Raw genomic sequence first — 25,096 nt, 5'->3', positions numbered from 1 at the left:
TCATATCCACTCTAGCTGCTAACTCATTTCTTACACCAATTCTCACCCTCACTACTTCGTTCCTAACCTTATCTACTCAAGATACACCAGCCATACTCCTCAGACACTTCATCTCAAATGCATTCAATTTCTGTCTCTCCGTCACTTTCATTCCTCACAACTCCGATCCGTACAATCACTTTGTCATACAGAATTCTCTTTACATTCATGCCCAACCTTCTATTCTTTACCACTCCCTGAACTGCCTCCAACACTTTGCATCCTTCATTCACTCTTTGACGCACATCCACTCCACCATTTGCTGCAATAACAGACCCCAAGTACTTAAACTGATCCATCTCCTCAAATAACTCTCCATTCAACATGACATTCAACCTCGCACCACCTTCCCTTCTCATACATCTTATAACCTTACTCTTACCCACATTAACTCTCAACTTCCTTCTCTCACACACCCTTCCAAATTCTGTCACTAATCGGCTAAGCTTCTCTTCTGCGTCTGCAACCAGTACAGTATCATCCACAAACAACAACTGATTTACCTCCCATTCATGGTCATTCTCGTCTGCTAGTTTCAATCCTCGTCCAAGCACTCGAGCATTCACCTCTCTCACCACTCCTTCAACATTCAAGTTAACCATGGCGACAACACATCCCTGTCTCAGCCCCACTCTCACCGGAAATCAATCGCTCACTTCATTTCCTATCCTAACACATGCTTTACTACCTTTGTAGAAACTTTTTACTGCTTGCAATAACCTTCCACCAATTCCATATAACCTCATCACATTCCACATCGCTTCCATATCAACTCTGTCTTACACTTTTTCCAGATCCATAAACACAACGTATACCTCTTTACCTTTTGCTAAATATTTCTTGGCTGTGGTATATGTTTTACTGGCTTGCATAATTTCTTCTTCTGCTCTACGGATGTCGGAGGGGAAGGTGGCTTCATTTGGATCCAGAAATATGCCTGCAGATATTGCTAACAATTGTCCGAAGAGTGCCTCTGATGGTGGAGCATTAAGGGGTGCTTGTGGAACTGTTGTGTGCTAATAAAATCCATAGTCGATTGTTTATCCCCCTTACGTCCTGGAATTTGGCACTGGTCTCTGCTTTAAGGGAATAATGGAAATGCTCGACCATGCTGTTGACATCATGATTGTATGCTGTCATATTGTTTATTTTTGTCTCGAGTCTGGCGGGGAGAGAACTCCATAGGAACAACGAGAAAAATTCACCCCCCCTAATGCTGGTTATGCATTAGGGGACTTCGTGTCTTCTTCTTTCCCACCATTACCCTACATTAAATGCTATCACATTAGGCATGGTTTATAATTTGGCAGAGGGTTGTTATGATTGCATGCCCTTGCAGTCATTAACCATAGTTATTGGCCTTGAACCTAACCTTTCACTTAATATTCCAACAGCATGGCAGCAGTTTCCATAGTTATTGGCATTGGGAGTAGCCTTTCGCTAAAAAGGACTGCAAGGCAGTAGTTGTCCATGTACTGTAGTCTCTTTCTACGACACGCCGGGCATATGTTGTTAGTATTTTTACACACCCACCACAGAACATTTTTAATTGCATCTAATTAGACCCAACGCTATTTAACTTTGATGATTGGACGAGAAGGTGTGTTTTCAATGTGGTATTACCGTTGACTTGGGGACTCTGTGTACGCTAACCTAATTGTTTATAGCTTTTGTGTAACTTTCCTTCATCTGATTTTTGACAGGTGTAATCTGGGGCCATCTGGTATTTCTGTCAATGATGATGAATCAGTATCTATACCTTTCAGATAGAGATAGGGATAGATTTGCAAACATATACCTCTAGACCAATCCTTAAGGTACAGGGCACTCAGCTGGATGTGCATGAGGCTTAGAGTGAAAGAGGTCTTTGGATTAGTATACAGACCTCCCCACCTCAACGGGAGAATCTCCTGCAGGGGTGGGCACTTTAGGGGCATGCTCTGCTATCTGTAAACGAGCACGCTTTGCTGGGATCTTGTAAGCTGTACTGGTGTAATGGTGGCCCACTTGTCTCTAGGGGGAGGTTGTAAGCGCTCCCTGCTTGCTCTGAAGAGCTGGAGTGCGCTGATGACGAAATGTGAGCATGCTTACGAGGAACTTGAGGTGTTCTCCCGAGCATGGACAATAACTCACGTCTGCTTGAGGGTGTCCGAAGAAGAGAGCAAACTCCCCTCACTGAGCAGGCTCAGCATGTTAGCTCACCCCAGGGGATGCGCAAGCGAGATTGTTAACCTTGAGAGGGACAGCCTGCAGAACCTGGGGACTGGAGGAGAAACTGCGTAGGAAGAAGAGGCTTGGGGTACAGGGCCAGATAGAAAGGACCTCCGTCTCGGCATGCGAAGGTTAAGGGCCAAGGGCAACCACGGCAGGAGCAGATGGAGGCCCCTGCTGTGTGTCACGTTTTAACACTCCCGAAGCTGGTCTTTCTAGGGGAATCCGAAAGTCCCAAGGATGGCCACGCCTCATGAAGAGCATCAAGAGAGGACTTCTCATGGGAAGAAGGCACCACTGCTTCACCAGGGGAAGCATCAAGGTCTTCTGGACTCTAAAGTCATTCAGGGGTCAAAAGCACATCCCTCTTACCTGCATGTCTTTTAGAGAAGACCCAATAGGCATAGCCATGAGGTGTAGTTCCTAAAGAGGAAACTAAAAGTTTGAGTCTCTTGGCCTTCGAGGCAGAGCTTGAGGATGAAAGATCCCTCTTTGTCTTCTTCCTCCTCCGACATACCTCCTCCAGCCGAACTTCTCCTACTGGGAGGATGGCCACACCTGACAGTCGCCGCAAAGAAACAACTCCGTGCAGAAGTATCATCTGCACTAAGGGGAAGGCTAATGAGGATGTCTCCAAGGACCACCAGAAGTATGGCTAGTCGTGCCCAGACAAAACGGCATGCTGCTGCTTCAAAAAACAGGACAGTTACACCTGAAAAAGTAAAAAAAAAAGCAAAGGCAGTACTGTACAGTATAGGCGTTGAAAAGAAAACGGAGAGGTAGCGGAGTACAGTACGTCGGCTCTCTACAATGGCCAAATTTAAAGCGGTTGATCTAATGAATATGCGAGCAGAGCAGGAGCATCCAATGCTATCCCCCCATCTTCTGCCAGGAGGTTGGCTGCCACCTCGCTTAAATTTTTTATGGTCAGAACACCAGCTCGCTCTGAATCCATCTCCTGTTGGAGCCCTAGGGCTTATAGTGTCTTGCTTTTCCAACTAGGGTTATAGCTTAGCTAGAAATAATAATAATAATAATAATGATAATACAGTGAGCCCTCGCTACTTCGCGGTTCGACCATCGCGGATTCACGACTTCGCGGACTTTTTTCATTAAATACGGCATCCGATTTCATCAGCAAACCACTATTTTTGGGGGAAACATCATTTTATTCTAGAAAATTGCTACTCTTTAAATAGTTAATTGCACATTAAGAAAGCGTGTACTTTTTTTTAAAATTTCGGGTGTGTTTTAAAAATCGAGTATTGTTGACTTCTTTTTGTTTTACTCTTGGCTGTGATCAGATCAGCTGACGTCTAGCTGCCGGTCTCAAGAATATGCGCGTACGAAGTATTGTTTATACCATTTCTTAACTTATTCAAACCATCTATACAGTTGATATTACATAAGCACCAATGTGTTAGGCTATCATATTTTTTTGTTTATTACATTTAAAACAACTCTCTCTCTCTCTCTCTCTCTCTCTCTCTCTCTCTCTCTCTCTCTCTCTCTCTCTCTCTCTCTCTCTCTCTCTCTCTCTCTCTCTGTCTCTCTCTCTCTCTGTCTCTCTCTCTCTCTCTCTCTCTCTGTCTCTCTCTCTCTCTCTCTCTCTCTCTCTCTGTCTCTCTCTCTCTCTCTCTCTCTGTCTCTCTCTCTCTCTCTGTCTCTCTCTCTCTGTCTGTCTGTCTCTCTCTCTCTGTCTCTCTCTCTCTCTCCTCTCTCTCTGTCTCTCTCTCTCTCTCCTCTCTCTCTCTCTCTCTCTCTCTCTCTCTCTCTGTGTGTGTGTGTGTGTGTGTGGGGGGGGGGGGGCTACTTTTCACTACCTCTCATTCATTACCTCTATCTCACTAACAAAGGAAATCTTTGTTGCCTGACAAAGTTTCATTTATATTGAAAATCAATCATGATTCAATTTTCCTTACTTTCTCCAATCTCGCACTGTCACATCGAACGTTATAGCGATAACTTAATTGTTCGACAACTTTAAAAATTGGCCTAGTACTTGCTCCTTCTCTTACTTTTTTTTTTTTAGATGGTTTCATAATTGAGGGGGGTACAAGTTGACTTATAACTGAAGTTAGGAAAAGTATTTTGGATATGGAATGGAGAATCATCTTTAGTAACAGTTTAGAATTATCGTAAATTATCATTCGGTCATTAGCGGCAGTTTGTTATTGTTGATTAAACGCCAAAAAAAAAAAGAAAAAAAATGGTTTTCCTGCTTTGCTACATATGTAGGATTTTATATAGATACGGTAAGTAATATTTGTAATAACATATTTACTAAAAGCTTTTAATATCATTATTTATCACTTTCATCATGCGCGTTTAATGCCTTCGTTTGTGTATTACGATCGAAGATGGAGCGTACAGTAAACGAATGGAAGGTTTCCGTTTCAGGCGGTGTCATAAAGAAAAACATTATATAAATGGCATTCATTTCATTTATTTGGAAGTCCTAAGAAAAATTAAGTAAAACATTGGTAATAACAAAATCAACATATAATCAATACTTAGTAAGATTGCTGTCGATGCAAAAACTAACCTATACACAGATGTGTAAATGCGTCTGTTTCTTCATTATGATCAGAGATAAACGTAAACAAAACATTGGTTGTAATTTTTTATCGTGCTTTTTGGCGTGTTTAGGAAACGCATGATATAAAATCGCCTTTAATATTTGTGCCTGTTTTAGTTTAGGGTACTGTAGTACGTGCATTAAGTGTTCTGTACATTAAAGGGTAGTTTGTTAACAGTACTACGTAAAGGGAAGGTTTTAAAAGTCTGAATATACATGTTAATTAAATACGTAAATATGGTGTCCCTACTTCGCGGATTTTCAGCTATCGCGGCCGGGTTTGGAACCTATCTACCGCGATAAACGAGGGTTCACTGTAATAATAATAATTTGTTCCATAACTGGAATACAGACATATGCTATTTATTAGGGGTATTATTTTCTGCGAAGCTGAAAGGACGATCCATTAAAATTTAGCAAGGGTTTAAATACCCATCCACCTAGTTAGTGGGGGGTAGGGAGAGTAGCTTGCAACCCCTCCCACTCACACCCCTGTGATTGAGCTCACTTTGCTTTTGTCTCGGATGGTGAACGGTCGTTGCTGCTCTTCATCCTTGTTCATATTTGGACTGCCATTAATGCTATTTTGCTTTCCCTTTTCAGTGTGTGCGTGTGTTTGTTGACTTCTGGCGGCCATGCATACCTGCCCTGGTCTTAAGGGCCACTTGTACGGTACATTCCTCACACCCTTTGCCCTTCCTGTAGAGGTCAATGGCGTGATGTGAATAAGTGTGCTGAGTGTTGGGAGTGGTCTGCTTCCCAGTGGGAAAGGTTTGAGTGATGGTGAAAGAACAAGTCTAAGTGGGACTCCTCTCCTTTGAAGGTTTCTTCGAAGCAGAAGAAACCCAAGGCTGCTTCTGCTTCTCAACCTTTCTCTGAAGCTCCTGCTCTTTCGGTCTCCTCTGGGAGACTGTCGAGTAGTAGCACAAGCCGCTTGAGTTTAAACATGGGCATTGTTTCCAACGTGCTCATCCTCCTTTTCGCCTCAGAGGTGCTCCTTCGCCATCAGTAAAGAGACGCCTCTTTGGATCTTCAGTTTCGTCATTGCAGCACTCCTCGAAGGAGGAGCATCCTCGTCCGACGTCACCTGGTTCTCGACCTCCGCCTGCCCCCGGACCTTCTCCTGGTGACGCCAGCCCACGAACTTCGGTTCTGGACTCGCCGCTTGAGGATCGTGCCCAATACCCTTCGGAGGATGTTTGCCCTTCTGAAGGACGCATTCTGCTCTGCGCCAGTCTTCGACTTGCCGACCGCCTACTCGTCCGTCTCCTGTTCTGTCTCCTGGTTCTAGACTGCCTACCGCTCGTCACTCCGACTCGCTGTCTACCCACCGCGCGCAAATCACCCGCGCCCCATTCTCCTACACCCCATTTGCGTGTGCGCCATTCACCTGTGCTCCTTTCACCTGCTATTTACTTTACTTTGATGGCTGCTTTTCCGGTCCCATACAGCAGGAGAACCCTACTCTCTACAGGACCTCCACTGTCGTTTTACCTTGTTCGTTCAGAATATTTATCCTTTCAGATCACGTATTGATCATTTACTGTTAAATCGTCACTCTTGTAAGACTGTTTAAATAAGAAAGTCTTCAGGTGCCTCTTAAAAGCCTTAATGTCTTAATCATTCGAATGTTTCGCGGGAGCTTATTATATAGTCTCTGTGCTGCATATTTAAAGGCTCTGGAGCCTGAAGTAGGCATATATCTAGGTTCCAACAGTTTGAAGCCATCTGTTACTATTCTTGTATCGACACGATTTGTTGGCTGCGCAATATGTAGCAATTCTCTTAAGTATTTTGGACGACTGGTTCCGATAACTTGGTGGGTTATTGTACATATTTTAAATTCAATTCTCGCTTTAATTGGCAGTCAGTGTAAATCAATTAGTATAGGGGTGATCCTTTCTCTAGGTGGGACACCTTTTATCAGTCTTGCTCCTTTGTTTATTATGTTTTGTAATTTCAAGTTGCACTTTTGGTAAATTGTAATAGATAGAGTTGCAGTAATCAATCCTGGTAATAACTCAGTTTATCACAAGTTTCTTAACAGAATTTTCTTCCGGGTACTTTTTATAAACGCAATATTTCTTAGATGATAACCAGCAGTTTTTATTTCATTATTTATTTGGGCATTTAGAGATAGGTTACAGTCTCCAGTTTGTCCAGGTAATCCTGTTTGACTAGCTCCTTCTGAGCTTTGTCGACCAATGCGTTGCTCGTCAGCATGCTAAGCTCCCACCAAGCACCGTTCCCTCAAGCAACGTGTTGCGTTGGATTATCGCTCTCCTGGACACGTGACTGCTGCCCTTCCCCAAATATCATGGAAATTTCCAGATGTTTCTGCCATTGGCTCTCACCAACACTCTCCACGGCAACAGTCGCCCAAATGTCAGAGATCATTGAACAGTGCATTCCCATCGTCAATCGTCGCCTACGCGTCATTGATCTCCGTTATGTCATCATGCACCGACTCGCCAACGTTTGCCAGCTCGTCAGCGCGCACCAACGCACCAGCATTTGCCAACGTGCAAATGTGCGCCTACTCCCTCGAGCCCTCCTCATCAACATGCTGCACCATAGGCTGGACGAACTGGAGCCCTCTACTGACGAGGTCTGGCTCTCGAGCCTCAACAGGTTGGTGGATGCGCCTGTACAACAGAGGCCCTCGCTAGCCCTCCCTTTGGCAAGATATGTGAAGCTGGGATTGGCGCACATTAACAAGGTCGTGGCCAACCATGCGGAAGCCCCCAAGAACCAGAGCGCATCTAGACTTCTCCAGGGCCTGAAGACGCAGTCCCGGTTCTACCTCCCGGAAGGACACCGCGGGGGTGGCCTGCGTAGTGGAACCAGGAGTCGCCATCTTGGGACAGGGTGCAGCAGAGGAGAGGGCTACCACGGCACCGGTTTGCTTCTCCCCCGCGGAGACTGCCATGATGGAGGAGCTGTCCAGGGACTTGATCCACGTGTCATCGTGGCTGGATTGGTGGGTCTCCACGCTGGTAGGGTTCCAGTCCTCGAATGACCTCGCAATCCCGGAAAATCAGGCCTTGCTGAAGGAGATGATTAGCTCGGGAGGTAAGGCCTTGAAGTTCCTTTCCCATCAGTCTATAACACAAACCGCCAAGTGGATACTGAGGAAAAGGGACACAGTGCTCAGCAGGCTTGTAAGGAGGCTCCCCGACAGGGAAGCGAGGTCCCTGAGGAGCCTTCCACTGTGGGCCGAGTCAGTTTTCCCCCTCAAGGAAGTGGAAGAGACGGTGGAGAGGGTGAGGAAACTAAAGGATGTGGCGGAACCCAGGCCCCCGCCAGCAAGAAGACCTACCCATAGAAGAGCTCCGTCTGATGTCCTTCTCCCTCCCCGCGCCTCACCTAACCAGCCCAGGAGAGACGCCCCTACTACATCCTGGCAGCAACCTTCGCAGCCCTCCCGTAGGGGAATGTCGGCTGCGCAGTCAGCATTCAGGCCCTCCTATTCAGCCGCCAGAAGAGGTCATTCGGGCCGCGCCTCTCGAAGGAGATAGGGAGAGAGGCCCCCTACTCCTGCCGAAGCCTCAGGTGGGGGGATGCCTCAAACATTCTTGGCAAGCATGGCGAGACCACGGATCAGACCCGTGGACCGTGACAGTCCTGAAGGAAGGGTACAGGTTGCCCTTCCTGGTGGACCCCCCACCTCATACCAGATCTACAGGCGGAATGGTTGGCACTGAAGGACCCCTTGAGAAGGACGGCCCTGCAAGAAGAGGTCTCAGCTGGCGAAAGGGGCAATGGAACCAGTCAAGAACCCAGGTCCAGGGTTCTACAACAGACTCTTCCTGGTGGAGAAAGCGACAGGGGGCTGGAGACCGGGCATAGACCTCTCAGCCCTCAACAGGTTCGTGTGCAAGACCGACTTCAAGATGGACACTCCGAAGTCGGTCCTAGCGGCCTTGAGGGAAGGAGACTTCATGATGTCCATAGACCTCAAGGACGCATACTTCCAGGTCCCTGTCCAGCAGGAAGTACCTGAGGGTAAAATGGGGTACTCAAATGTTACAGTTCAAGACCCTCTGCTTTGGTCTGTCCACAGCCCCTAAGGTCTTCACGAGGATCTTCACGACGGTCTCAGCCTGGGCGCACGAACAGGGCATCTGCCTGATTCGGTACCTGGACGACTGGTTGTTGCTTTCAGCCTCAAGGGAAGCACTGAGGGGGCAAGGCGTGAAGCTCCTGCAGTTCTGCAATGTCCTGGGTATCACCATCAACCTGGAGAAGTCCCAATTGATACCCTCCACCAGGATGACCTACCTCGGGATGGTCCTGGACTCCCGGTTGGCGAGAGCATTCCCTTCTGCGGAGAGACTGGACAACCTGAGACAGATCCTATGGGCCTTCCTGTTGGGTCAGCCCAGGAGAGCCAAGGACTTGCAGAGACTGATAGGTCACCTCGTGTCATTGGAGAAGCTAGTCCCACAGGGGAGACTCAAACTCAGGGGAGTACAGTGGAACCTGCAGGAGGCCTGGAACCAGAAAGACTCCCCGCACAAGGTGGTCCCGATGTCCCCGGAAACGAAGGAGGTCCTCGAGTGGTGGCACGACACTTCGAACACCCTCAAGGGGATGCCCTTCGCGGCCGATCCTCGGAGATGCTCCTGTTCATGGACGCATCAAAGGAGGGTTGGGGTGCTCATCTCCGTGACAGCACAGCGAGAGGAAGATGGGGAGCCGAGGAGAAGAACCTGTACATCAATGTGCTGGAAATGATGGCAGTGCAAAGGGCATGCCTAGAGTTCGTTCAGAAGCTCCGGGGAAACACCGTGGCACTGATGTGCGACAACGCCACAGTGGTGGCCTACATAAAGAAGCAAGGAGGATTAAAATCGAGGGAGTTGTGCGGCCTCACTCTGGAGTTCCTGGAATGGGCCGAAAGGGAGCAGATCAAGGGATCGGCCAGGTTCATCCCAGGGAAGAAGAACGTCCTGGCCGACGGCCTCGGCAGGATGGGTCAAGTGGTGGGGTCCGAGTGGTCCTTGCACCCAGAAGTGGCCAAGACTCTGATTCAGAAGTGGGGCTCGCCAGTAATAGACCTCTTTGCCACCAGGCTGAACGCACAGCTCCCCATGTTTTGTTCTCCTGTGCCAGATCCAGGAGCGGTGTTCGAGGACGCCTTCCAGCATCCTTGGGACAACCTCGACGTTTACGCCTTTCCTCCCTTCGGAATGCTCAGACAAGTCCTCAACAGGGTGAGGCGAGCGGACAACCTGTGGATGACTTTGGTAGCGCCCTGGTTGCTGGAGAGAGAGTGGTTCGCGGATCTAAAGGAACTGGCACACCTTCCACCTTGGCCCCTTCCGGACAGGTCAGACCTTCTCCGACAGCCACACTTTCAAAGGTTCCACGAAAATCCTCGGTCCCTCTGCCTTCACGCGTGGAGGTTATCGAGCGTCTCCTGAGGAAGGAAGGGTATTCGGCGAAGACCGCAACGAGGATGTCCGGTTACCTGAGACGGTCGTCAGCTGCCGTGTACCAGGCTAAATGGGCGACCTTCACGAAGTGGTGCGTCGCAAAGAACATCAAGCCGTTGAAAGCCTCCATCCCGAAGATAGCTGACTTCTTAGTCTATCTCAGGGATGAGGTAAATATGTCCATCCCAGCCATTAAAGGAGTCCGAGCCTCCCTAGGACAAGTCTTCCTCCTGAAGGGCATCGACCTAAGTTCCTCCAGACACATCTCGATGCTCATCAAGAGCTTCGAGCAATTATGCCATCCTTAAGCGGTTAGAGTGCCCCAGTGGGACGTGGCTAGGGTCCTGAAGATGTTGTCGAAACCTCCCTTCGAACCCCTAAAGGACATCTTAGACAAGGAGCTCACCCTCAAGACAGTTTTTCTGTTAGCACTGGCATCTACAAAACGGGTAGGAGAGCTTCATGGACTTTCATACGAGGTGTCACACTCGAAGGGTTGGCATGAAGCTACCTTCAAGTTCGTACCATCCTTCGTGGCCAAGACCCAGAACCCAGCAGTCTGGGACCCCAAGTTTGAAGGCTTCTCGGTGCCGGCAATCCCACATTCAGACAACCCGAAGTACTTGCGACTGTGCCCTGTCAGAGCAGTACGGAAGTACTTGGAGAGGACAGCCAGGCTTAGACCTGAAATCAAGAGTTTGTTCGTTTCTTCAGGATTAGTGGAGAAACCAGTCTCCAAAAACACGATCTCCTTCTGGCTACGGCAAGTGATCATGAGAGCCTACAGTAGTGCAGGGATTCCTATTCCGGGTAAGCTTAGACCCCACGACATCAGAGGTCTGAGTACTTTGTTGGCCTTTGAGAAGAACATGGCAGTCGGACAAATCCTGCGGGCAGGTACTTGGACCAATCAGTCAACCTTCACAGCTCACTACTTGAAGGAATGCTCGAGGAGGTCCTTGGACGGATTCTCTCTCGGTCCCATCATTTCAGCGTTTCAAAAAAATTTAAAGGTGTAGCCCCAGGGTACCCACGGGCAGTAAGTCCAAGAGACACAGGTTCCTTCCTTACCCCCCTGTTCCCTTATTACCCTCCCTGAAATGACACAACCCTTTAACTACCAGGGCATACATCGTCAGTGAATGGATACGTCTCCGAAGATTTTTACAGAGGTGAGTTACTTAGACACTACGATAGTTTTTTGGGTAGTTTTCCCTATTTCTCGTGTCTTCTTTTGGAGGGTCAGCAGAACCTAGCCTCCTATCTAGGTTCCCCCCTTTTCTCTCCTCATCATGGTCTCTGGGTCCTGTGGTACACTCCCACCTCTTAAGGTATAAGTCTCATAAGAAAGTAGTTCGAGGTAAGTACTTCGTGTTGGAACAAATCACAAATTTTAAGTATTTTGTATTTTTCCTAACAGTACTTACCTCGAACTACTTTCGGGTTATGGCCCGCCCATCCTACCCCGAGTGCCTTACAGGACTTAATAGAAACCTATCTGACAAAACTTACTGGAGAGCGAGACCTGAGCAAGCATGCACTCTGACCCCGGGTTGTCTCTGGGCGCGTATCACTACGCCTGAGATGCCTCGCATAGAAAACGGGAGTAGGGTAAACTACACAAAATTCTGGTCGGATGGGAGGAGATCCCAGATACTCCTAAGAAAGTACAGTAGTTCGAGGTAAGTACTGTTAGGAAAAATACAAATTACTTAAAATTTGTGATTTTGTGTTGTCAATGGTACCAGTAGATTGGGTTTGTGCGTGTATTGTACCACTAAATAAGGGTAAGGGAGATGTGCACGAGTTTTGTAATTCCAGGGGTATTAGTTTGTTGAGTGTAGTTGGAAAAGTGTATGGTAGAGTACTGATTAATAGGATTAAGGATAGAACAGAGAATGCAATTTTATAGAAGTACAGGGTGGTTTTAGAAGAGGTAGGGGTTGTATGAATCAGATTTTTACAGTTAGGCAGATATGCGAGAAATATTTAGCAAAGGGTAAGGTGGTGTATGTTGCTTATATGGATCTGGAGAAAGCGTATGATAGAGTTGATAGGGAAGCAATATGGAATGTGATGAGGTTATATGGAGTTGGTGGAAGGTTGTTGCAAGCAGTGAAAAGTTTCTACAAAGGTAGTAAAGCATGTGTTAGGATAGGAAATGAAGTGAGCGATTGGTTTCCGGTGAGAGTGGGGCTGAGACAGGGATGTGTGATGTTGCCGTGGTTGTTTAACTTGTATGTTGAAGGAGTGGTGAGAGAGGTGAATGCTCGAGTGCTTGGACGAGGATTGAAACTAGCAGACAAGAATGACCAAGAATGGGAGGTAAATCAGTTGTTGTTTGCGGATGATACTGTACTAGTTGCGGACGCAGAAGAGAAGCTTAGCCGATTAGTGACAGAATTTGGAAGAGTGTGTGAGAGAAGGAAGTTGAGAGTTAATGTGGGTAAGAGTAAGGTTATGAGATGTATGAGAAGGGAAGGTGGTGCGAGGTTGAATGTCATGTTGAATGGAGAGTTACTTGAGGAGGTGGATCAGTTTAAGTACTTGGGGTCTGTTGTTGCAGCAAATGGTGGAGTGGAAGCAGATGTACGTCAGAGAGTGAATGAAGGATGCAAAGTGTTGGGGCCAGTTAAGGGAGTAGTAAACAATAGAGGGTTGCACATGAATGTAAAGAGAGTTCTGTATGAGAAAGTGATTGAACCAACTGTGATGTATGAATCGGAGTTGTGGGGAATGGAAGTGACGGAGAGACAGAAATTGAATATGTTTGAGATGAAGTGTCTAAGTAGTGTGGCTGGTGTATCTCGAGTAGATAGGGTTAGGAACGAAGTAGTGAAGGAGAGAATTGGTGTAAGAAATGATTTAACAGCTAGAGTGTGTATATGAATGTATTGAGGTGGTTTGGCCATGTTGAGAGAATGGAAAATGGCTGTCTGCTAAAGAAGGTGATTAATGCAAGAGTTGATGGGAGAAGTACAAGAGGAAGGCCAAGGTTTTGGTGGATGGATGGAGTGAAGGAAGCTCTGGGTGATAGGAGGATAGATGTGAGAGAGGCAAGAGAGTGTGCTAGAAATGGGAATGAATGGCGAGCGATTGTGACGCAGTTCCGGTAGGCCCTGCTGCTTCCTCCGGTGCCTTGGTTGACCGCGGAGGTAGCAGCAGTAGGGGATTTAGCGTTATGAAGCTTCATCTGTGGTGGATAATGGGGGAGGGTGGGCTGTGGCACCCTAGCAGTACCAGCCAAACTCGGTTGAGTCCCTTGTCAGGCAGGGAGGAACGTAGAGAGGAGAGGTCCCCTTTTTTGTTTCATTTGTTTGATGTTGGCTACCCCCCAAAATTGGGGGAAATACCTTGGTATATGTATGTACAAAGAGGATACATGAAGTAGGGGATCCCTGACGCACTCCCACAGTAGCTGTAATAACAGCATTTCCTATAAGGCTACGTGTGGTATGATACATCGCTACTAAAGTGGCAATCATCACTGCCCCACATACAAAACGTATTTCTTGGCCCACAGTCATAAGCTTGGGAAAAGTTTACAAAGGTAACAAATAGAGGTAATTTTTTCCTTTTAGCCAAATCCAGTAATAATCTTAACGTTGCTACATGTTCAATACATCCTCTTTTAGGTTGTCCACGAGCCTGTTCTCTATAGGGAGAAAACCATTGCATTAAACGGTTACATAAGACCATGTCTTATGACTTTGAAATCACGTTAATTACATTAATTCCATAGCATGGTTAGTGAGGTGTTAGGGTTTTCTCTTTTATGTACTTACATACATAAAGGGGAATCCCTGGGTAAAGTTCTGCTCTCTCGGTGGACACCTTTCCCACCTGTGGACTTTGTGCTCCTCCCGAGGGAGTTTTTGTTACGTAATGTTTTATTTTTCCTTAGTTAACAGCGCCTTTGTTCCTGGGGAGTCTGTCACTGTGCCATCACTTTCTTGTTTTCGCGCCTGTGACAGTTCCTGCTCTACACGCTAACCTCGAAGAACTAGCTCCGGCTACGTTTTCTCAGGTCACGCTCAATACAGTCCTTCAACTTAAACAAGGTTAGTTGATGGGAAGCAAAGAGTGCTGCCAGGAGGTTTGCCTCCAGAGGTTGGACTACTTTCCCTTCCGAGAGAGAATTTTCCTTCTCAGGTGTTAGAGTGTTTCTCCCTTTCGAGGGAGAACTTCCCTTCATCTTTCCTGCGGGTGATCACCTCTCGTTCGCGAGAGAGACCACCCATGGAGACACCTCTTTGGAGTCCTTCCAGAGATCTTCGTGCTTCTGCTGCCCTGCTAGCAAATCCTGTGGCTGTGTTCGACTTCATAGGCCGTCGCCGCCGATGTCTGCGTTCCTTCTCCTGACGTTCGTACTTCAGGGGTGGGAACAAAGTCCGAGAGGGACTTCTCTTCGGAGGCCTGCTGACGGTCAGCTTGCTAATCCTATGCTCTTTGTCCCTCGTTGCATTGGCGGCAGAAGACCTCGCTGTGTCCGTCCTCTACGCCTTCAGGGTGCATCTGCTCCCTCGGCTAAGAGACTTCTCCACCTCCTCGCCGCTGCAGTCTTCCTCTTCGGAGGAAACTACCCAGCCATAGTCCTCTGGTTACTGACCATCATTTCTGTCTTCGACCTCGTCTCAACGAACAGTGACTAGTTTATCCCCTGTAAGAAATCATCCACGATTTCCTCCCGAGTATGTCCCCTCATGAGGGTCGCATTTCTCCGATGGAACTTTCAGCTGTTGCTGGGAGCTCGAGAATCACCTGCTTATCCACCACCTCGTAAATCGTCTACTCGTCAGCGATCGCCTACCCAACAGCGTTGTGCACAGCATTCTCACGCTTTGCGTAGACCGTCACCGTCTTGTGAATTGCCCATTCATCACTCAACAAGCTAGCGTTCAGCTGTTGCATGAAGCGTTTTAAATCTAACGTGTTGCTTTCCTTCAGAACACAATCGCCCACCAGTGCATGAATCGCTTTGTGAACAGTCATTCAACTGTCGTCCTTCATGTCCAGTGATTCATGAATCACCTACGCGAGAGTCGTCGACACACCGGCCTGCCTATCGGTCAGCAATAGCGATGGACCCCTCATTTATCGCTCGTTGACGTTGACTCTCGCGTAGCATATGATCACTAAGGTGAGTGTACATCCTCATGCAAGCGAGGATCACCAGCCGCAGCCACCAAAGGCGGTGGTTGTAGTCCCTAGAAAAGGTCTGGTGGTCAACAATTGTTCATTATCGTCCCATTCCCCTTCCCGCAAATGCCTAATAGCGCGATCGCCAGGGAAGGAGGAAGTGGGCCAGTTTCCTGGGGTTTAGAATCCCAAAACTTCCTGCACAGGAATTGAGACTCCGCAGAAGAATCCTTTGACCTCTTATCCCTTTGGGGGAATTATTGGATAGTGCTTCAATGAGCAAGCAGCCATGGTTCAACGCCTTGGTCAGAGCTGTGACACAGGCCTTCGTCCCGATGTTCTCTTCGTGGCCGGTGGAAGCCTCCTGGGTTTCCTTGTGGACTTCCTCCGATTCAACTGATCCATGCCGACGGACCACGACTGTTTCTCCCCTGAAGAGGAATAGGGGAACTCCGGACAAGCTTCCATCATCAAGGGTCAAACTGGCTCCAGTCAGGGCTCCAAGGGTAGTGGATCCATCATTGCCTCTACCCACCAGTACCTCACCCTCCGACTCGAGAGGCTCTCAGAAAGAAGAGTCAGTTTTGGACTCTCCCCTCCCATCACCGATTGAAAGACCACGGGAAGAGAACACCGCTTCACCTTCAGTTCCCAGTTCTCTTCTTGCCAAAAAGGTTGCTACACCCAGACCTGTATTGGAATCTCTGTTTCCCCCGAAAATGGAATCAGAGGATGCCAAGACAGTGCCAGAGTCCTTTTCCAGGACCCGGAGACTGACAGAGGATGTCAGGAGCCGAGTCAGCCTTCCCGTTAATGACCACGACCCACCCTGAGGCGAGATCTTGGTTGTGGATGACGATGATACCGCTGCCAGCCCAGCAGGATCTTACCATCATGAGGGCCTTTAACGCGTTACCAGACCCAGAGACAGACCCGCAAGAAGTCAAAGGCACGGTCCCAGACTGTGTCTTAGGCACCCAAAAGCCTCCGAAGTCCAGTGCAGCTCTCCCCTGGTCCCAGGGATTGAGGGTTGCTCGACATAAGATCGCCTCTCAGCTTGCAGAGTATTCTGTGTCATACCGGTCAGGCTCGTTCGTCGAACATCTCCCACCTTCAGGTATCAACCAGAGGAGATACCTTAAAGTTCTGGAGGAGGAAGTCCAACCAGGACTCCCTCCTTCATATAGCCTTAACATCGGGGCCCTACAGACCTCCAGAGAGAAGATGGCAGTGAAAGGAGAGGTGGTGCCTAAAAAGCCCTTTCCTTAGGCAATCCCCCCTGCCTGTCCACCAGTGGAGGGATACCTAATAAAGCTGCTGGTTCAGGTGGAGGCAGCTCAGGCCGTTCCTTGGATGGTATCCGTGATTTGTTCAGGGTATCGCGACCCGCTCATCTCCTCTCTACCTCCACTGACCAAGAATCCAGTACAGTACTTGTGAACTCCTTTGCGATGAGATCAGTGAAGGGGCAGTCCTTTCGGGCCAAAGTCCAGACCATGTTGGACAAGGGCCCTCTCCAGGAGGTCCTCGACGGGTCCCCAGGCTTCTTCAGTCGACTTTTTTTTTTAAAAAAGGCGTCTGGAGGCTGGAGACCAGTCATCAACCCCTCGGCTCTGAACAAGTTTGTCGAACAGACCTCGTTCAACATGGAGACTGTAGATACAGTCAGACAAGTAATAATGCTGCAGGACTTCATGGGTACACTGGATCTGAAGGACACTTACTTCCAGATCCCAGTCCATCCATTGTCGAGGAAGTATCCAAGATTCAACATCAACAACAAAATATACCAGTTCAGGGTGCTGTGCTTCGGCCTTTCCACAGCTCCTAAGGTCTTCACAAGAGTGTTCGCCTTGGTGTCATCCTGGGCACACAAGCTCGGCATCCGTCTCCTTTGTTAACTAGACGACTAGCCGATCCTATGCAGACTCTGTTGCAACCCTTCTTCAGCACCGAGACAAACTTCATAGGCTTTGCCAAGTAACTTGCCAAGATCTTGGTAAACTGAGAAGTCATTCCTGCTTCCTACTCAAAGACTGGTATACTGTACCTGGGAATGATGATATACAGTATATCAAACTACATGAGCCTTCCTTGGCCCATCTAGTTCCCAACAGCCGTCTCAGGATTCGTTCTCTCCAGTGGCACCTAGAGTCCAATTGTAATCAGACCTTCAATTCCCCGTACGCTCTGATCCCTATGGGACCAGAGGAAAGGACGAACCTCAGATGGTGGCTGGCAGACGAGAATCTACTGAAGGGCGTAGATCTTCTTGTCCTCCCACCCGATTTGATGCTGTTTTCGAACGATCAGAAAAAGGGGGTTCTCACGTGCCGCACCACATGGCCTTAGGCCTTTAGTCAGAGTCCGAAAAGTACCCTCATTTAAATCTCCAAGAGATGAAGTCCATAAATCTGGCCCTTCAAGAGGTCCACCATTTCCTGACGGATCACTCGGTGGTGGTGATGAGCGACAACACCACGGTGCATTAATGGCTTACCCTGTACATTAAAAAAAGCAGGGAAGTCCTTTTTTGCAGACCCTATCCCATCTAGCGGTAGAGATACTGAGATGGGTGGAAGTTCTCTGGGTCTGACTATCTGCTCATTCATTCCCGGCAAGAGTCATTTGCTCGCCGACAATCTGAGCAGAGCATCACAAATAGTGGGGTCCGAATGGTCTTTGGATCATATAATAGCCAACAAAGTCCTGACTTTGTGGGGTTCGCCGACTGTAGATCTGTTCACAACAGTCCTGAACTTCATTCCCAGACTCCAAGGCTCTCTGGCAAGATGTGTTCCAACAAGGGTTGGACAACATCGACATTTATGCATTCCCACTATTCTGTCTGTTGAGAAGAGTACTCGTCAAGAACAGAATATTGGTCAATCTTTCGATGGCCCTCATAGCTCTGCTATGGCATCACGCAGAATGGTTCTCGGACCTTCTGCTGCTCCTACCGAGCTGCCAAGGAAACTTCCTCCATGACACAATCTACTCGAACAACCACATGTCAACATTTAACAAAAGGCAGTAGCTTCGCTATGCCTTCATGCCGGGAAACTATCCAGCATCTCCTCACTCAGAGAGGATTTTTGCAACAAGTCGCGAAGAGAAGGTCTGGATAGCTGCGAAAGTTATCAGCTTCACTCTACCAGGCAAAGTGGAATGTCTTCTGTGATTGGTGCCATGGAAGGGGTCTCAATCCAATTCGATACCACTATTCCAGCAGTAACCGAATTCTTCATGTATTTAGGGAAGAAACTCCTCATACAGAATTATGAACTTTACCTGCCCTCAGTCAGAAGTGAGACCTTCGGCATGGAATGTGGATCTAGTTCTTCGGTCCCTAAAAGGATCCTCGTATGAACCATTATGACAGGCAACGGATTGCTGCCCAACGGGGAAGACAGTGTTCCTACTCGCCTTGGCCTCAACGAAACGAGTTAGTGAACTTCATGGTCTTTCGTACGACGTCGCCATTTCAAGGGGATGGGGAGAGGTAAGCTTCAGATTCGTCACTGAATTTGTCGCCAAGACTCAGAATCCAGGGGTTTTGGATCCTAGATTCGACTCCTTCCGGATAACGAGTCTCCGCTTTGTAACTGACGACCTAGATCATCTGCTACTATGCCCAGTAAGATATTTGAGGCACTACCTCAAGGGAACACTAATAGCTTGGCCCAGAGTGCCCTCACTTTTCATCAGCACGGGCAGAAACAAAAGTTGGATGACGAAGAACACAATTTCCATAGATTCGCGTGGTCATTGACCTTGCCCTGAATTCTCATCCTCTTCCAGCACCTCGTCCCAGAGTCTATGATATCAGGGCCATAGCTACGTCTCTGATGCAGGTATTGTAAGTGGGCGTGTGGAAATGCCAAACTATGTTCACCGCCCACTACCTGCAAGATGTAACGCACAGGAACCTCAATATGTTTTCTATTGGTCCTGTGGTGGCTGCACAACAGCTGGTTTAGTACCTCAAGCTCCTTATTGGATAAGTAGCAGAAGGTTGAGGGCATTAGTTACCCGGGTTTTATTCTGAGTGAATGAAAAGGAATGTCTGGCTCTTTTCCTTTCTTCATCCTCCCCTCTCTTTGGGAAATCAGCATCTTGGGTCCTTTGCACAGCTGACTTTACCTCTGCTGGTAAACCATTGCTCCCTTGTGTAACCAAGTATTGTCCCAATACTGTTGCCTCCCCTTACCCTGGCGGGTTGGTATTGGGAATGTCTCGGTCTCCTCGGTTATTTCCTGCAAGACTCCGAATAACTTTTACCTTGGCAGTCACATTGCTAGTATCTCGTCACACAGCTTGTGTAGGCCGTAGTCTATGCTTAGCAGGTTTAGCGAGGTGTTAGGGCTGCTTTATTTGTGCACTAACGTACCCAATAGGGAGTACCCCGGGTGAGGCCAAAAAGTCAGATTAGCAGGGACGGCCACCCTCCTAATGTGTGAGTTATCCCTATAAATAGCGTTGGTTTGTATTCCAGTTACGGAACAAATGACAAAATTGGAAGTAACTTGTATTTTTCCTAACGATACAAACTTTAGCCATTTATACATACTTACCCGCCAACCCTGCCCCCGTTGAAGTCCTACCTCCAAGCAAAGTGAAGCACAATCACAGGGGTGTAGGTGATAGGTGTAGCTAGCTACCCCCCTACCTCCGCTAACTAGCGGGATGGGTAGCTAACCCTCGCTAAATTTTAATGGGTTGTCCTTTCAGTGTACTGGAAGTAATACCCTCTATAAATAGCTAAGGTTTGTATCGTTAGGAAAATTACCAATTCCAAATTTGTAACTTTTCTGGCCAAACCACATTTCATGTGTATATAGTATGAAGAGTAATGGGCTGAGAACACTACCCTAAGAAATACCATTTGTTTTTGTATATTGCTATACTCATTATGGTACCCATCAATAACTACTCTGCTAAGGAAAGACCCATCTACTCTCAACTGAAAACAAGGGCCTCATGATTAACATGGTCAAAGGCAGCAATAAAATCAAGGCCACTCATACGAACTTTCTGAACACAATTTATTGATTTCTGTACAGCATTAGAAGTTGTGACAAGGGCATCACATGCTCCAAGACCCTTGCAAATGTCAAAGTGCAAACTAGGGAACAGATAATTACCTTCAGCTTACCTATTTGGACGTTTTATCAAAAGACATTCAAAAACTTTAGATAATATAGAAGTTATGGAAATTAGGTGGTGATCAGCCTGGTTAGAACTACCACAAACGCATTTCGTTTACCTATAGTAACATTAACAATTCTCCAAGTGCAAAAAGAACCTCTTCTTGCTATCTCATGAAAAATAAGACAATTTGGTTGCTATGAAATCAACGGTCTCTATAAAAAATAAAGAAATAATACTACTTGTGTCTACACCTCCATAAGCATCAAGGGCCATCAAGAGTATTTTCTTTTCACAGAAACAAAAAGCTAAACTAGTTTGTTTAGCCTCATGAAAATAGGAATGAAGGAGGAGGCTCTCATTACTCTGCTTACTGTTAAACACATCAGCCAAGAAGGTGGCCTTTTTCTTTGGACATTGAGTGAACGGTTCATTTTTTACCTGGTACTGTACTGGTTGCAGACGCGGGAGAGAAGCTTGGCCGATTAGTGACAGAATTTGGAAGGGTATGTGAGAGAAGGAAGTTGAGAGTTAATGTGGGTAAGAGTAAATGTACGAGAAGGGAAGGTGGTGCGAGGTTGAATGTCATGTTGAATGGAGAGTTACTTGAGGAGGTGGATCAGTAAGTACTCGGGGAGTACTTATAGCAGATGTACGTCAAAGAGCGAATGAAGGATGCAAAGTATTGGGGGCAGTGAAGGGAGTGGTAAAGAATAGAGGGTTGGGCATGAATGTAAAGAGAGTTCTGTATGACAAAGTGATTGTACCAACTGTGATGGATGGATCTGAGTTAAGGGGAATGAAAGTGACGGAGAGACATAAATTGAATGTTTTGGAGATGAAGTGTCTAAGGAGTATGGCTGTTGTATCCCAAGTAGATAGGGTTAGGAACGAAGTAGTGAGGTTGAGAACGGGTGTAAGAAAGGAGTTAGCAGCTAGAGTGGATATGAATGTGTTGAGGTGGTTTGGCCATGTTGAGAGAATGGAATATGGCTGTCTGCTAAAGAAGGTGATGAATGCAAGAGTTGATGGGAGAAGTACAAGAGAAAGGTCAAGGTTTGGGTGGAGTGAAGAGAGCTCTGGGTGATAGGAGGATAGATGTGAGAGAGGCAAGAGAGCATGCTAGAAATAAGAATGAATGGCGAGCGATTGTGACGCAGTTCCGGTAGGCCCTGCTGCTTCCTCTGGTCGCCTTGGATAACCGCGGAGGTAGCCGCAGTAGGGTATTCAGCATTATGAAACTTCATCTGTGGTGGATAACGGGGGAGGGTGGGCTGTGGCACCCCAGCAGTACCAGCTGAACTCAGTTGAGTCCCTTGTCAGGCTGAGAGGAACGTAGAGAGGAAAGGTCCCCTTTTTTTCATTTGTTTGATGTCGGCTACCCTCCAAATTTTGGGGAAGTGCCTTGGTATATATACTGTATGTAAAAATTGGGTTTCATTCATTATCAGGATAGAGGACAATTAAAGACTTCTTTGATGGTTGATGTGACACCTGTTGGTTTATACTTATCATGTTTGATGTAGTATTAGTGAAAAATAGAGGTTATATATTTATAACAAAAAATAAGTAAATTGTTGTTTTGTCATGTTTCTGTGTATTTATCACAAAAGGATACCTTTTTGTTACAATCGACAATTTGTGCATCGAAGGTAAAATGTTTGCCCCCTTTACTGTTTCTATATATATTTTTTGTAGAAAAAAGTAATTTTTAATAATGGAGATTTGATTATTGCATTGACAGGTATCGTCAAACAGTACTACGAGCACTTCCTCATTTACAAAAACTTGATAATGTTGCTGTGGATTCTGAAGAAGTACAGCAGGCTATGGTTTGTGGTGTACCACTTCCCATGTCAGATTCACCTATGGGACAAAGGTATTCTTTGAGAAGAACAATGTTCTTATTTTGTCTTATGTTCTTTTTAATTCAGTATACTGTACTGAAGGTTTAGCATTATTGTTACTATTTTTGTAGATATAAAGGCTGATAATACTGTACAGTATATCAGTTAACTTTAATATTGGTAACTGTCAAATGATCAACATCAATGAATGCATAAAACATGTAAAGTCATTCATTTATCAAAAAACTCTCAAGTAAGTAAAATCGAAACTGAATAGAGCATTTCATAATATTATCTAAAAGGTAACATGGCACTTCAAATAGTAATGGAGACAACTGTATGAAACACTTGTGTGAGTTAATACAGCATTGCTGAACATTTACTTGTTCCGTAACTGGAATACAAACCACGCTATTTATTAGGGGTTATACTTTCGGCGTAGCTGAAATGACGAGCCATTAAAATTTAGCAAGGGTTAACTACCCACACCGCTAGTTAGCGGGGGTAGGGGGTGGGGTAGCTTGCTACCACTCCTGTTCACACACCTGTGATTTAGTCACTTTACTTTTGGCTCGGATCGAGAGCGGTTATTTCTTCTCTCCCTCCTCGCCTATTTTGGACTGCCATTAATTTTTGTCTTTTAACTTACTTTTTCTTATACGTGTGTATAAACATTCTTAATGTTTATGTATACATATGTGTAAATGTGGTAAGTTTCCTTTTCAGTGTTTGTGCTGTGTGTGTGATACACATAAGACAACGACACTTGCGTAGTAGCAAGGCCAGCACAGTTCCACTTCGTGGGGAACGACCTCTCTCTCTCTGGTCCATCGGTCTTCCCGTTGGCATATATCCGTTAACTCGGCCGCCGCAGAGGAATCGTCATCGCCTGGACCTCCTTCATTCAACTACAGTGATACCTCTGGATACGAAAGTTTCTGCTTACGAAAAATTCAGGATGCAAAAAGTGATTCGAGAAGATTTTTATGCCCCAGGATACGGATAAAATTTCAGGATACGAAAACCTTACGAGATCCCAACTCTTCGCCGAGAGTAATTTTAAAAAGCGCGTGCCGCCAGACTTTGAACTTGGGTAGACTCACTTACAGCCTCCCGCTCACCCATTGGTTATCTCCCTACTCAGACGCTAGCTGACGCCATAAGATCCTGCTTTCCTATTGGTCGGCAACTATCCCAGCTTGCCTACGCACGGGCGTTCATCTCTCTCTCTCTCTTTTCGTTCCGACCGCGGTATCGTTAACAGACATTGTGTGCTTTCTCTTGTTTGACTTAGTGTTAATATACAGTACATTCGTACGCCACGTGTTATCGTTAATAAACATTCGTTACTGTGCACTGTACTGTATTAGTGTTTACTATACATAGACTGTATATAACGTTACGTAGTGTATTATATTACGTATTACTGTAGCCATGGGTCCCAAGAATGTTGCCGAAGGAAAGAAGAAGAAGACGATGCTCTCGATGGAGACGAAACTTGAAATCGTTAAAAAGTACGAGTCTGGCATGCGTTTAAGTGCGATCGCCAAGGAGTATGGCCGGAATCCATCTACGATAGGCACCATCCTGAAGCAGAAGGCGGCCATAAAAGCAGCGACACCTTCTAAGGGCGTCACTATTTTCTCCAACAAGAGAACCCACGTGCATGACGAGATGGAGAGGCTGCTGCTTGTGTGGATCAAGGACAAAGAGATCTCAGGAGACACCATCACTGAGACTACAATTTGCCAGAAGGCCTCCGCCATTTTCGGTGATCTTGTGCGTGCTCAGGCCGAAGAAGGAGCAGGAGAAGGAACATCCCAGCAGGAACCCCCAGAGTTCAAGGCTTCTCGTGGGTGGTTCGAGAAGTTCAAGAAAAGGACTGGCATCCATTCAATGGTACGGCATGGGGAGGCAGCCAGCTCGGACACGAAGGCCGCCGAAGCCTTTGTTAAAACGTTTGAAGATTGGACTCTGCAGGAAGGCTACAGTTCGCAGCAAGTTTTCAATTGCGACGAAACTGGGCTTTTCTGGAAGAAAATGCCTCGTCGGACATTCATCACGGCGGAGGAGAAGAGGCTACCCGGACATAAGCCTATGAAGGACAGGCTCACCCTTGCTTTTTGTGCAAACGCCAGTGGGGACTGCAAGATAAAGCCCCTGCTGGTGTACCATTCAGAAAATCCCCGAGCCTTCAAAGCCCACAAAGTCATCAAGGAGAACCTTCCCGTGATGTGGAAGGTGAATGCAAAAGCCTGGGTAACGAGGCAACTGTTCATTGATTGGGTGAATGTCTGCTTCGGTCTGACTGTCCGAAAATATTTGGAAGAAAAGCGCCTCCCTATGAAATGTCTGCTGGTGTTGGACAATGCTCCAGCTCACCCTCCTGGCCTCGAGGAATATCTTCTGGCCGAGTATTCCTTCATAAAGGTCCTGTATCTACCGCCTAACACCACCCATCTCCTCCAGCCCATGGACCAGCAAGTTATTTCTAATTTGAAAAGATTGTACACGAAGCATCTCTTCAAGAGATGTTTCCAAGTCACAGAGAGTACAAACCTCACTCTGCGTGAATTTTGGAAAGATCACTTTAACATCGTGATATGCCTCAAAGTCATCGATCTCGCTTGGCAGGAAGTTTCGAGGCGTACCCTAAACTCATCTTGGAGGAAGCTGTGGCCTGATGCTGTCTCTGC

The 25,096-nt window shown here is 46.8% G+C and overlaps 1 protein-coding gene across 3 annotated transcripts in view; it reads left to right on the top strand.

Annotated features, from left to right (window-relative positions):
* The window catches only part of LOC137625647 (uncharacterized protein F09G8.5), a 223,814-nt gene that overhangs the window by 28,426 nt on the left and 170,292 nt on the right, over positions 1 to 25,096 (top strand). For all 3 annotated transcript variants that reach the window (XM_068356568.1, XM_068356558.1, XM_068356564.1), the window contains exon 4: positions 22,298 to 22,432. In XM_068356568.1, coding sequence (XP_068212669.1) covers positions 22,298 to 22,432 — 135 coding nt within the window. The remainder of the gene's footprint in view (positions 1 to 22,297; positions 22,433 to 25,096) is intronic.

The sequence above is a fragment of the Palaemon carinicauda genome, chromosome 2 (genome assembly GCF_036898095.1).
Source record: "Palaemon carinicauda isolate YSFRI2023 chromosome 2, ASM3689809v2, whole genome shotgun sequence".
Lineage (NCBI taxonomy): Eukaryota > Metazoa > Arthropoda > Malacostraca > Decapoda > Palaemonidae > Palaemon > Palaemon carinicauda.
Note: the sequence above shows the minus strand (reverse complement) of the source record. Positions and strands in the feature narration are given on the sequence as shown.